Here is a 13,876-nt window from a genome sequence, read left to right on the forward strand (position 1 = left end):
TGCCCAGAGGAGGGTGTGTCCCCATGGGAAGCCCATGCTAGAGCTCCTGGCAGCACCTGCAGACCCATAGAAAGAGAAGCCCATGCTGTACCAGGCTTGCTGGCAGGACCTGTGACCATGAAGAATCCATGGTGGAACAGTTCAGGAAGAACTGCAGCCCTGGTAAGAACTGTGTCCATGTAGGAGGAGGGAGCAACATGGAAGAGGAAGAAGAGGGACAGTGGAACTGTTATGGACTGACCACAGCCCCCATTTCTCATCCCCCTGTACTGCTGGCCACGGAGGAGGTAGAAGCGTCAGTGATGAAGGACTAAAGATGAGCCTGAGAAGAAGAGAGGAGTAAGAAGAGGGTTTCAAGTGTTTGTTTTTCAGTATTTGTTTTTCACCATCCAATTCTATTTTTAATTAGAAATAAATTTCAAAAGTGTTCCCCAAGTCAAATGTTTTTCCCATCGCAGTATCTGATGAGTTGAGGATCTCCCTGTCTTCACCTCGACCCCTGTGCTGTTGAGGAGGGGGAGGCAATCAGCAGGTGGGTAAAGGTCTTGCAGCTGGCTTAGGCCAACAAACTGCAACTATGAATTCTCAACCATTTAAAAAACACATTTGTGTTTTATCATTATGGCATTTCAGAATGTTTGCATGGTAACAGTAATATTGCACAGCACAGAAATGAGAACTATCTTTGAAAAAGAAGAGGGTATTGAGTACTATTATTTTCGTTAGTTAAAATATCAGAGAATTTTCAACTGTCCTTTACCAGTTTAATATTATTTTTTAAATTTTTTTGCAATTTGTGAATTAATAGTACAGAGAATAAAGGTCTTAAATTAACATTCCATTTCAAGTTATTTTGATTCATACTGATGCTTTACTCAACACCGAAGATTAATTCAGATTACTACCTGAAGTGTTCTTATTAAACGTCTTTTTACTTTTTCATTCACTTAACTGTTTATATCTGGAAATTTCCACAAGGTGTAGTAAAACAAAATTCTACAGAAGATGAAAGCAGAAGGGAAACAGTTGTGAAGGTAGTTAGCACTCACTCCTAATCTTACATGAGATCAAATATCTGCTACTCTGCTCTATAGCATAGATTCAGCATAAGCAACTCCCAAGAATCAGTTTCAATTATTTTTAGGGACAGGAATGGCATCTGAAGGCTGGATGTTGCCAGCATCTGGACAAAATCCAGGATGCGGAATATCAAGACCACCACCCGGACCCCGCCTCTTCACTCTGCTAAAATAGTTCTCAGCTGCTGCCAGGAACAGAAGCTGGCATTACACCGGCATGCCTGTTGGCATCGACAGATATGCTGAAAAAATAGCATTAATGGCTGCTGGCACAGGTACAATTCACTCTCTGTCAGGGCTCAGAGAGCACATGGCTGGGGCACACAAAATGGCTCCAGATTTTAAGAAAGCCAGAGGTCAATTTAGGCTGGTGTTTTTCAGCTATTTTCCATTTCAAGACCTCTGCAAACCCTCCAGTGAAGGTACAGATGCCTGTATAACCAATTCAGCTGTCTCAACAGTAGACCAGTTTTATTTAGCTACCTCTCATTGATCAAAGAATCCACACATTCCCCTGAAAAACAGAGAAACTCTGCTGAAAAATATTGTGCTTCCAACTCCTTAAATAAGGGATGCCAAGTTTGGCATGACATCTCAGTTTATTCAGCCTTTTGATCACTGACTTTTCTATATTAAGTTATTAAATTTTTTTGTGTCATATGATTAACCTGCACCATTTTATAATACAGAAACCATGTATTAATTTAATAGCAATCCTGTTATTTCCTTCTAGAGAAAGAACATGTCATTTTCAGTGAAGAAATTGAGAGAGCATATAACAAACAGCAAATTTACCCTCTGAATACCACCCTTACTATAGAAGGAAGTTCTTTTTCTCTCTTCTGTTTGACTTTTGAAGAAAGGCTGTGCAACAAGGGTGTACAAAAGATCAGGTCACACATGGCACCACTGACAAAGCACATGAAAATAAAAAATCCTCCAAGAATCAACATTTTCTTAGCAAAATTTTCCATTAGACTACTCAAAAGAAAAGAAAGCATAGAAAGAGGGTTTATCATCTCACCTTGTGGCCACAGTTAGCAAAGATTAAAAGAAACTTTTATACTAAAGACTAGAGACTTGGGGGTTTTCGCTTGTAGTCCATGTGAGTACTGGCAAAAAGCCTCAGTAGGAATGCTAGTATGTACCCTGAAGAAAAATCAAACTATCCTTCACTTCAGCTTAACATTTGTGCCAATATCAACTATTGCAATGTTATTGTACTAATATATTACATATGTTTTTCTATTCCACTTACCTTAATCATAACAGTTTTTGCTGTTCCTTGTTCCCCAATTAGCAAAACAGCTTTTCCTTGCCTCATGATAGTGTGCATTAGAAAGTCTGTTCGGACACTGTCTATGTTTGGAACTAGAATGGAAGTATATTCTGGTACTGAATCTTTAGGATAAATATATTCAGGGACCTGCATAAGGAAGACATGCAAAAAGTTTGAGAATTCCTACCTGCCCACACAATCACTTTGAATCAGAACACAAAATCAAATGTACTTTATAAAATTTACATCAGCAAAACTTTTCTTCCTGAAAGCCAAGTATCCTTTCGTAATCAAACAGTATCTTGTCATGCTTCTATAAAATGGAGTTAGGCTAGCAGGATATTTTCATTCCTCCGGTGCCTGATAAAAGCTTTTTCTTGCTAGAATTTCATAAAGAGTTGGGTGATAGACAGTATACAGAGTTAGGATCACTTCTGCTTCACTTCCAAATCTATTTCAAATGCACATTTCTGTTCTTTGCTGAAGATATTTATGGGGAAAATAAAAAAATCATTCAAAAAAAGAAGCTCTTGAGAATTTGGTAGAGTTAATCTTCCTAACCAAGTTATGTAGGGTTGGAAATAAAATGTCTCTTACTAAATACATCTTGTGTACCCATTAAGAAAGCTTAGCATGTTGCAGCATACAAACCTTCTTTGACCAGTGCTCCCACTGTCCACAGGCATTGATAACAAATTCAAACATGGTTTCCTCTCCATTCACAGCTGGAAGCTCTTTCATTGCAGAGTGCTTCCGTAGGAACAGCTCCATTTTCAGCTTGTCATCTGGCTCCAGGAGGGCTCCAGCTGACCACATCACAGCAAAAACAAACAAGCGAGCAATATGTTCCTCACTGAGCTGCTTCTCATCTCGGCCAGACAGCAAACCCTGCAAAGTGGATGCAATATAGAACTACTGCCTTCCCAGAACAAATCACAGAATCAGAGAGAGAAAAACAGATGCCATATCTACCTGTAGGAGGTCAATGGCTTGCTTGATGTACATACATTCTAAAATCGACATTTTTGGTGTCACAGCAGAGAAAATAAAATCCATCACATCCTGGGAAGAAAAAAAACCCCATTATTTAAAGATTCTCTTTACCAGTTTCAATGGCATGATTTATTTTCAGATGAGATCAATTCCTTATTTTCAAATATATTCTAAACTTTCTTTACAAACAACAACTGTCTCCATTTCTGGGCCTATAAATATTCAGACTTTGACCATGTTTTTTTTTCCTAACAATAGCATATTAGAAAAATATCTTTGATGTACCAGAGTCAGCAGAGCTACTCATATAAGCTCCATAGAGTAATTTCCTGAAGAGCAATTTGAAGAATGCTGTTCAGTTACTTCAGGGATCTGCCTGCCATTTGTGCTCTGCACTAGAGATTTCAATCTACCACTGATATTTTTGTAGTAGGAAGATAAAAGCACTGATGATACATATATATATATAATGCACAAGCTTGCCACTATAAATTTCTATCTGTCTCATCTGTTCTGACTGCACCATACTGTACCAGTCCCTCTTGAAACCAATAGTGTCATTTTCCTGTAGAATCCCAGCAAGATCCAAAAAGAATTTTTGAACTGATCTTAATGGAAGTTGGACTTTCCTCAGGTTTATTCATAGTTTCTTCAACATGCTAGTGTAGGCTAGCATGTCTGTCTTTGCAAGTGTTTTGCAACACCTTGAGCAAAGTTTCAGATTGATGTAAAGTCCTGTCTGATTTGCAGCGCAAAATTTTAAAATATCAGTTGCCATCCAATAGTACAGACTGATGTAAATTATAACCTACTTCCACCTTCATTCAACAGTCTGTAATATAATATTCTCCCTGGGGTTCTATTTGCCCTCTTAATCTTTGGAAATCAACACCACCTACTCATTCTGGGAAGTGAAAGTATAACAGGGATACTATGGGAGACAGTAATTTTGGAGGAATTAGATTTATAGATGTCATGTCCTGTCACAGAGAAAGCTAAGACAAAGAAAACATTCAACTGCCCAAAGACATAAACAATTTACTTAAATACTTTAAAAAAAAATCACTGAGCTGTTTTCCCACATGCTTACCAGCTTTGTTTCACGTCTCAGTTTAATTTTTGCCACTGAAGTTCTCCCAGTACCTTATGCTGATATTTATTGTCACAGAGAATGAATCACTATTTTTACCCATCCTCCTGAGTTCCATCACATTAGAATACCAGGTAACATACACACAACAAAAATTCACTTAGGCACCTTAATCTCGAGTAGGGTTTATAGATAAATGGTCTAAGAAGACAATCTGAGTGTGGGCATACACAGAATTATGAAATAGGTAGGGTTGCAAGGAATCTTAGAGGTCATCTACTTCCTTCACCCCACTATGGGCAGAGATGCCACCCACTCTATCAGGTTGCTTCTTTTGTTATTTCTTGCTGACTAGCACAAGTACCTCCACCTCTGTGTGCTGTCTTTTTGTGGTTTTCCCTCAAAAATGCCTGGTCCATCCCCAGTGGTACATAGGGTGCTCAGCTGAGTAACTGAGGGTGTTATGGGAGCCACAGGGGAGTGCCCACTGTGGGAAATTCAGATGTAAGACTTTGAGAATCTGGAGCTAAATCTCACTGAGATCCAGCTTCTTCATCTGTAAAATAGACCAGATGTCTCATAGGGCACTGTAAATTGTTTAATAATTGATTTGAAACACACAGAATAAAGATATTTCATGCGTCAAAGTATTCTGTACTATCAAGAGCCCAATTTTCACCAGAACTAGTTTTATGGTACTTATGATTCCAATGAGATTTCCGTAGTTTATGAAGGGTTTTTTAATGTTTTATTTTTCTTTGAGTTTATGGGGAAAAAATCAGTTCCATATATACTAGTATTTTATTACTACTACAATTTTTAAAAGAATACATTGCTGAAAAAAGGATTCAGTATTAACACATAAATTTAATTTCTCGGACAGGGGGACTGCAAAAATGAGTTGGGTCATGACAAATACACATAAGTTTTTAAGAATTTGGATCAGCAATTTGCTATCCCTTACAAGAGGGCTGAAAAACTAAATCATATGCTAAAATCTCGTATTAAAGAATGACCCTTTTACACAGAGTACATTCACTATAGAACTCACTGAACTACAGAACACTCTTCAGGACAGGAAGTTGGTAACATATTCAAAGGATTTAGACAAGCAAAAGAACAATTCAGTAATAGAAAGTTATTAATACTTGTAATATTAATTTTATCATCAGCATTTAAATATTAAAGGTAAGAAAATCTTTGGATTATATATTCAGGTCTATGCTCCAGGCACAGTAGCAGCCTTTACACAAATTGGATTAGTGTGAGATTTAATGTGGAGGAAGAAAATTAGTCACATCTGAAAATTAAGTTGCTACTACATGTTTTTTTTCATTTAAACAATACCTGAATATGCTGAAACTTATGTTATTCACTTAACATCCGTCACTGGTTTGAGCTTCACACTTTGCAGACAATCTCAATAACACCACTCAGGTAACTATTTTAATTATTTCAGTTCTTTGAAACTGTCTCAGATAATTACTTCCATCGCCTAAGCAATTCAGTTGCTTACAGGTAGCAACATCATTCACAGACCAGGAATTGGCAGTGAAGATTCTAAATTTAAGAGAGACTCTTTATAGGGATGGGAGTTTATTTGAAATTACTGCAAAGCAGGAAATGTTGCTGAGAAGAAAGAATTGCAAATGAGAGGGAGAAAGTCCAACCTCTCAAACACTGTTCTAAAAAAAATCCTGTAGAAATAGAAAGTACTCAAAGATCATCTTAAATTTAAATAAGGTTGTGTTTAGGGGTTTGATTTTGGTTTTGGAATTTTTCTTTTGTATTTTGATTTGTATTTTTTTAATGCAGAAAAAATGGTGACTTACAGTGCCATTTATAATATACATTAAAAGAATAAATACATTTTTTCCACTGATTCACAGCTATTATTCTCTGCTTTTTCCTCCTCCATTACTGCTACCTGCTGCACCTTTATTGAAAATTACTTTATCCAACATGAAGACTTTCAGTGGCAAATGCTATTTTGACTGGCATAAATAACAAGAGTGTTTTGTAAGCAAATTGGAATTATTATAGCTTTTGTCTTACATCTGTTTTACATCTATTTTAGTTGAGTTTAGATTAAATTCAGAAAGTCTCTATATGTCTGCCTAAGACTGAGTCTCCTTGGTTACTATATTTCCATCTATACTCTAATCTTCATGTTCTTTGAAAAATCAGATCTTTCTAAGATGTTTATATCCACATTTTTCTTAATACTAGCATTAAATTCACCAAGGTCTATATCTGGGGCTTGACTACCACTGTTGATGAATCTTATTTCAAAAATTTTCTCTTTGAATTTTATCCTTTTTTTAATGTGGCAAAAAATAATAACTATAAAAAGAGCCATGTGAACACAAAAGTAGTGTTGCTCTCATCTGTAAAATCACTTTTATTGCCTCTATTATTTGAGAAGCAAAGACAGCACATTAAAAGTGAAAGAAAACTGCCAGCATGACAGCTTTCATTTACATTTTGATAGCTGTAAATGCAGCCTTCAGCACTGAACTAACTTCATATTTCACTGCATTTTCATTTCTTAATCTAATAAAATACATATTTTTCTGGACTTTATTGCTATTGCTTCGGGCTTGGGCATTTTAAGTGTTGTTGTTATGTTTTCAGAGCAACTTGTAGCATAAAATATAAATAGAATTGTGGCAAAGAAGCAGTAAATTGACCCACATACACATTACATTGGAAGCATATTTTAAAACTCATTATCAGAATTGTTTCTCTTGCTGCTGCAGTAAATACTATGTCATATCATTATGTTTTGGAGGTAGAACAAAACTAATAGCATGTTAAACATTAGTTTTAAAGTAAATGTGCACTGAAATGAAAAGTAGAATCTTAGAAGACATTTGTTAACATTCAGGGCATTCTAATCCTATATCAATCATTGCTTTAACCATGATCTATTAAAAGCTTTCTGAAATGTCACTCAAAGTTCATTAAAAACTGCATTTTTTAAATGCAAGAGCAATGAAAAATATTACAGGAGAAACCCCTGTGAAATCCAACACAAATTACATGAGTAAACAGGCAGGAGCAAGCTGATGAAAAACCAAGGTATGCTGGAAGTTGCATTTATTTTAGAGATATTGAGGAAATCAGAAGATAACAACACTGAAAGGTTGCAAAGACATAACTATTTCTTTAAAAACATTCAAAAGCAAAAATAAATATTTCAATATGATGGAAGTATACTACTGATATTATGCTTTTATACCCACCATTGAGTCCAACTACCCATAATATTGCTGGAACCTTTCTAATGATTCAGTAAGGTAAGGCCAAACAGAGGGGAAAACACTTAGGATTCTTGCTTGGGATATACTGATTGAACACAATTTAGTCAAACAATGTATCAAAGTGATGCAGTTTCAAAAGTTTCCATTGGAACAGAAACAGGGATAATAAAATCAGAAGAGACAACTATAGTCAGAACATCAGAACTATAGTCAGAGCTTCAGAGCACAGAACTATCCTGGGTTAATTTGAATTACATAATGTCTTTTTAAAAATAATAATGGATCAAATGCATTCCTGTTGCACCAGAGTGCAACAATTTCTTTCTAGCTCAATTTCTTTCTGAATTTACTTCTTTATATTTAAAACAAAATAAGAACTTTACCTTTGTGTATCCTAATAATTAAAACTGCAGTATTAAAATTACAAGCAAAAAGAGTATCTGTTTTACCAACATGCAATATAAAATAATCACAGGTTTAACAATTCATTGCCAACTATTGTATGCAGACAAAACAAAGCCTTCAGATTATTCATCTGTTATAGCTTCAGTCATTTATTAATGATAGAGATAATTTCCTCTCCTTTTCTAACCCTTCATCTTTAGTTTATTACATAAAAAAGAAATGTAAATAATTGAAAGAGCACTTGGGAAAAAGCAATGCTTCATAAAAAAAAAAAAGAATAAAAAATGCCTTTTTTTTACCAAAGTGGTTAATGAAGTACCTGAAATACAGCATTAAAGCAATTCCATAGGACATTGGAGTATGTGACCGGCAGTGTCTGCAGCCAAGCCCTTAAAATAGGCTTCCAGTCTAAAACTGAAGAACTCATGAAGACCATCCCATTACGAGAAACTGTTGCGGGGGAAGCATTGTCAATGCTGTGGGGCTCAAAAACAATTTTGCAGTTGGGGGACATCGGAATGCGATCTCCATTGGCCAAAGTAAGGGTCTTATTATCATCCAGAACAGAGTTCAGATTTTCAATCCATATTGCATCAACAGATCCATCCAAAACTATCCAGATATGCTCGCCCTTAAAAAAACAAAAGGAGAGATACACGCTTTCAACTCTACCTACACTGACCAAAAATACACATTTATGTAATATCAGAAAATTAACTCTTAGATATAAATAATGCTAATTGTGACATTTGGTGCTCAGCAAAAAAACAATATAAAAATGCAATTTTTTGTAATTTTCTCAGTGATTTGAATTCTTCTTTTGTTATCTTGCATCATACTAAAAAGGATATTAAGAAACAGCAACAAAAATTAATTTGTGCTGTACTGAGTAGAAAGTTGTGTCTTTCTTCTACAAAAGTACATCAGCCAACCCAGCATCTATCAAGATCAATGAAAACATTTCCCATTAAATGCAGTCATAGACACAGGCACAAAGTCAGTCCTTGTGGGATGTTACCCAAATATTTCATGTAAGGTGTCCCATTTGCCAAGCCAGAACTGGGGGGCTGTTCAGTAGATGTGAGTGTAATTGTGATTTCATGAAACATGATTGGCAGGTTTGGAGAAATGCCTACATGTGTTTCTTACCAAAGCCTTACATTCTGATATAACTAGTGAAATAAAGTGGCAATGACTTGAAAGCAGACAGCAGAAAATTGACTTTACTGTCCTCACATCAAAACATGAACATACCTTGCTTTTTGTGTTTGGACTGCTTACAGAAGGAACCAAAGCACTTAAAATATTTTCTAAATTAATTTTGGAACCTCAAATGCTTGGGAATCCTAGTGCGATCTGGGATATGTATCTAATTCTGACTCTTGTGCACATTGAGCTCATCAGACACAAAGTAAAATTAACACGGCATATTCCCATTGGATTTTAAAATGGAAAAACTTTCAGATAAATGACAGGTAATGACAACTTACAGAAACAGTATTAAATGTCTGTCATGATACAATATCCATTACCTTCTTTGCCTTTAAAGTTTTTCTCCATAATGTAGAGAAAATACCATCTGTCCAGTCATTTGTAGCAACATCAAGGGTACCGAACATCTGGGAAGCTGTGATTGCCTTTGGGTTCATTCTCATCTCTTTATGAGGAGCACCACAATCTGTCATTGCTTTCATCAAAATATGAATGCATTTTGTCTTTCCTGCCCCAGTTGGACCTAGAGTCATCATACCTTAAAATAATATAAACATGGTTTAAAATGAAATGTCAATGTGTCCTGCTACCATTTAATGGTTCATTGCATCAACGATCCTTGTTTTATTTTTATCAAAAGCCAATACAAAAGAATGTTTCTCACTCCACTTAATGTTGATTGAAACAGAATTTGAAACTATTATTTAAAGGCCTCTATAAATGTCTCTCTATTATGATAGGCAAGCCTATGTGGGTCTGTATCCTCCCTCAGGCAATTATTTTCTTTTTTCTAATGGGATAACACAACCGCCTTTTGATGTTCTCATGCAATGATATTGACATGAATGATGGCAAAAAAATCCAGACATTTCTAAATGTATTTAATGAGAATAAGTATCCTCGGCGACATACAAAATCAAGTGCATCTTTCTGATGCAAAAGTATCAAAAATATGTACCTGCATCCACCCATGATGGGATTTAATAGATCTTTCCTTCATAAAACCTATTAAGAGCAACCACACTTAATTCATCAGTGTATACATGTTATCTAAGAAAAATAAATTGTGTCTTCAATAATAAATTGAGCCTACTGTTGATCTACTTTAGTTATGTTTTCATTCAAGAGGCCCAGAATCTGTCCAAAATCAGATGGGACATTCAAATTGATACTTCCAAAGTCATTTAAAGGACCTAGATAACACCTATTAGCCCTAAAGGCAGCTGGACATCACATTCCTTAGTTGGCTTTGAAAACTTCTTCAACAAAAGTATAGTACAGTCACAAACCCAAATAAAAAATCTAATCCAGTGTCATGCAAATTGTGTGACGTTTCCTCCAAAACTAGAGGGAGGTGGATGTTCCCTGAAACAAGCTGAGGACTCAGAAAATCACTACTCATGCCATATGTTACATATGGGGAAATCTAATACAAACTCTTCAATGTTAGCCAAATGGCTTTTTTGCTGGTTTCAGTGACATTTCAACCAAAATTTTTATGCCAAACAGATTTCAGGATCCATGCACTGAATCTCTCTCTCTCTCTCTCTCTCTCTCTGTGTGTGTGTGTGTGTTTTAAATTTTTAATTCTATTGTGACCTCTCCATGAATTCAAGTTCATGAGTAGGACATGGGGAAGTCAGGAAAACATAATATTTTTTCCTTCAGTGCCATAACTTTTGTTATATAAAGTCAAAAAACTTCTGGCTTGAGCACCCAACTGTTCAGATAACAATGTGGAGCTGCATGATCTGGGAATAGTAGGGATGTGTGGAGAGAAGAGACATCTAAACAGAATGTCATGGTGGATCCTGAAGATTTTTGAGGAATATTGGAGCTATAGAGTCTCAGAGATCAACCAGCTTATTTAAAAAGAGACACATTTATTCATAACTAATAGCATTAAAACTTCCATAGTTCCTGTATAGAAATAGCTGTTATGGAATACTGCATCCAGAAACCTGGATGTAAATTAGTAAGTCTGCACAGCACTAACCAGTTCTTCAGTCTAACCAATAATCTGAATTAAAAGTTTGAGACATTAAGGGCTCAGACTGTGGTATGTGAATGAGTATTTCCTTTCATTTATTTCATTAGTTTAAGCTCACTATTATTATGACAAGAAAAGGGAGAATAAGAAGGATGATATCATTATAAATCTTTGCTCTTTAGTTACATTTCCTTAATATTTCCCCCTTATTATACTAAAAATCATTAGCTAGACGTTAAGGGTATGGGGAATATTTTAAAGTAGGGGTATTTTTTTTTTCACTGAGCTATGAATTGTAAACCTGGATTTACTGCTGTCTATGATACCCTTCCTAGGACAGGATAAACTTTACTCAATGGCTTTTTCTGCACTGTAAAAATGAATTTTCATAGAATCAAATAATGGTTGAAATTGGAAGGGACGTCTGGAGTCCATCTTGTCTAACTCCCCTTATCCTGCAGGAGGAAAGCTTATTTCTTCTCAGTTTAAATGGCAAGAATCGATCACAAAGAAAACACTTGGAATTACATCATATGCATGGTAGAATCTATCAAAATAAAGGTCTGAAAAATTACTTTTGGTAGTCTTCTCAACATTATAATCTCACAGTAACATTAAACTCAAGCTTCATGACTGAACTCTGAATGGTTTTCAGAACACTGAACAAAATTGCTGTTTCTGGATTTGAATGAATATATTTTAACTTGTTCTACAGAAACTTCAATCACAAAAGGCCACACTCATACTCCCCATAAAAATGTAATATAACAAAGGATTCCACACTAAAATAAAGGTCATAACAGCTTCCTAAGCAAAATACCCACATAGGCTTTAAAAATTACATCTGTTAAATTTTTTAAAATATTTTAAATGAAATTAATCTGCATTCTAGTGGCAGATAATATAATGAATGTAGTCTCAACTACAATGCAGTCTCAAAGCCTCATCTAGCATGCTAACCATGTCGGACTCGTTGAGTTTCATACAGCTGAATAAGTTTAAGTATCCATGGTGGATGATTAATAAGCCCTGCTTCCTCTGTCTGTTTTTGGATAGCCGACTGTAGCTCAGGATACCCAGATTTATCCAGAGTAATTCCAGGGAATAGGTCATTAATGAGACTCATAAATAAAGGTTCATCTTCATCCACCTGTCAAGGATAAAGTAGGGGGAAACACATTATTTATTTATTGAAATTATTATTATAGTTGTAAACAATCTTCAAGATAAGCTACTTAAAAGATGGCAGTAAAAAATCTTATCTCTTCCAAAGCAAATATTATAATTATCCATCAGTTTTATGAAGCAAGTTTCATACAATGAAATCACAAGTAGTAATTTCTAAATTAAATCCTTTAGGCTGATAAAAATTTCAAGAACTTAATATCGTTTTCTTCAATGTATACACACACATATATTTCTTCATTTGTTACATAAGCCAGCAAGATTTATTCCAATCATATTTTGCCTTAGAATTTTTATGATTTTTCCTTCTGTAAATCACTGAAGCGTTGCTATAGGTTTGAATGTGTGTACCAACACTCTAAAGAGATTATCATCAGAAACAGAGTCATTGGTTCCATCACAAAAGTGGCTCCCAAGGTAAATACACAGAGTCTAGACATGCTATAACCTTTTAATTACAGCAATAAGAAGATTAATATTTTAAATCGTATTATCGCAAGATGTTACACTACACCAGTAGGTATTAGCTGCTTCCAATTACCTCACTTAATGCAATTCCTATGATGTTCAGAAAAGGTAACAGACTCCCAAGAAATGTATAAATTGAAATTCTGGATTAAGAAAGATTTTTGGTAACATTATTAAGAGTTAATACAATGTATTCTTCCTTTCTCTCCTTAGGGTAAATAGAATTAAAAACAAGAGGCAATTAGAGGACCAGGTAGATCCCCTAGGATCTCATGGTATTTCCAAAGATTTTTTCAGTTTAAGCTTATGATGTGTTTTCCTCTCTTTAAAAGACAAATTGTGCTCACACAGTAACTGCATTCTGATTCTCAACTCACTTATAAATCATATTAAAAACTGCAAAATAATGTATCCAACTGGTGAAGAAAAATAGCTTTTCAAAGTGCATAATAAAGACACTTAAAATGCAAAAAAAAAATACTCTATTGGGCAAAGTCATCAGTGTTACAGTACCAGTTTGGAGAGGTTCATGTCCCGCAGAACTCTCATCACAACAGTTTTCTCTGGCTCTTGGGGATTAGACCTTTTCACTGCGCCAAGTGTTCTTAAAACAGACAGGATATTTCTAAGACCAAAGTCATAGTGAACCTTGAAATAAAGCACAAACAAAATTGGAACTATAAATACCAAAGAGATCAAAACAAAAAAGAAGAGAGGACTGAAAATTAAATTCACTAAATAAATGAATATAATAGAACTTCTCAATAATATGAAATTCACAGCTCTTCATCTTTTCAAATAGTTTTCCAGTGTTGTTGTTATCAAATCCTGGAGATATTTTCTAGTGTTGTATGTCCATACTAGAAAGTGTACTTTCTGGTGATACAGAGCTCACCTTTATTTCCTAGGCTG

General features: G+C 35.2%; 1 protein-coding gene across 1 annotated transcript in view; it reads right to left on the reverse strand.

The window, feature by feature from the left end:
• Positions 1 to 13,876, reverse strand: part of LOC120502972 (dynein heavy chain 5, axonemal-like) — a 149,650-nt gene that overhangs the window by 70,543 nt on the left and 65,231 nt on the right. The window contains exons 44-50 of the mRNA XM_039711017.1: positions 13,478 to 13,612; positions 12,272 to 12,461; positions 9,642 to 9,859; positions 8,429 to 8,740; positions 3,331 to 3,420; positions 3,010 to 3,246; positions 2,338 to 2,505 (exon numbers count right to left, since the gene is read on the reverse strand). Of these exons, the coding sequence (XP_039566951.1) occupies positions 2,338 to 2,505; positions 3,010 to 3,246; positions 3,331 to 3,420; positions 8,429 to 8,740; positions 9,642 to 9,859; positions 12,272 to 12,461; positions 13,478 to 13,612 (1,350 nt within the window). The remainder of the gene's footprint in view (positions 1 to 2,337; positions 2,506 to 3,009; positions 3,247 to 3,330; positions 3,421 to 8,428; positions 8,741 to 9,641; positions 9,860 to 12,271; positions 12,462 to 13,477; positions 13,613 to 13,876) is intronic.

The sequence above is a fragment of the Passer montanus genome, unplaced genomic scaffold, assembly GCF_014805655.1.
Source record: "Passer montanus isolate IOZ18808 unplaced genomic scaffold, ASM1480565v1 scaffold24, whole genome shotgun sequence".
NCBI classification, from domain to species: domain Eukaryota; kingdom Metazoa; phylum Chordata; class Aves; order Passeriformes; family Passeridae; genus Passer; species Passer montanus.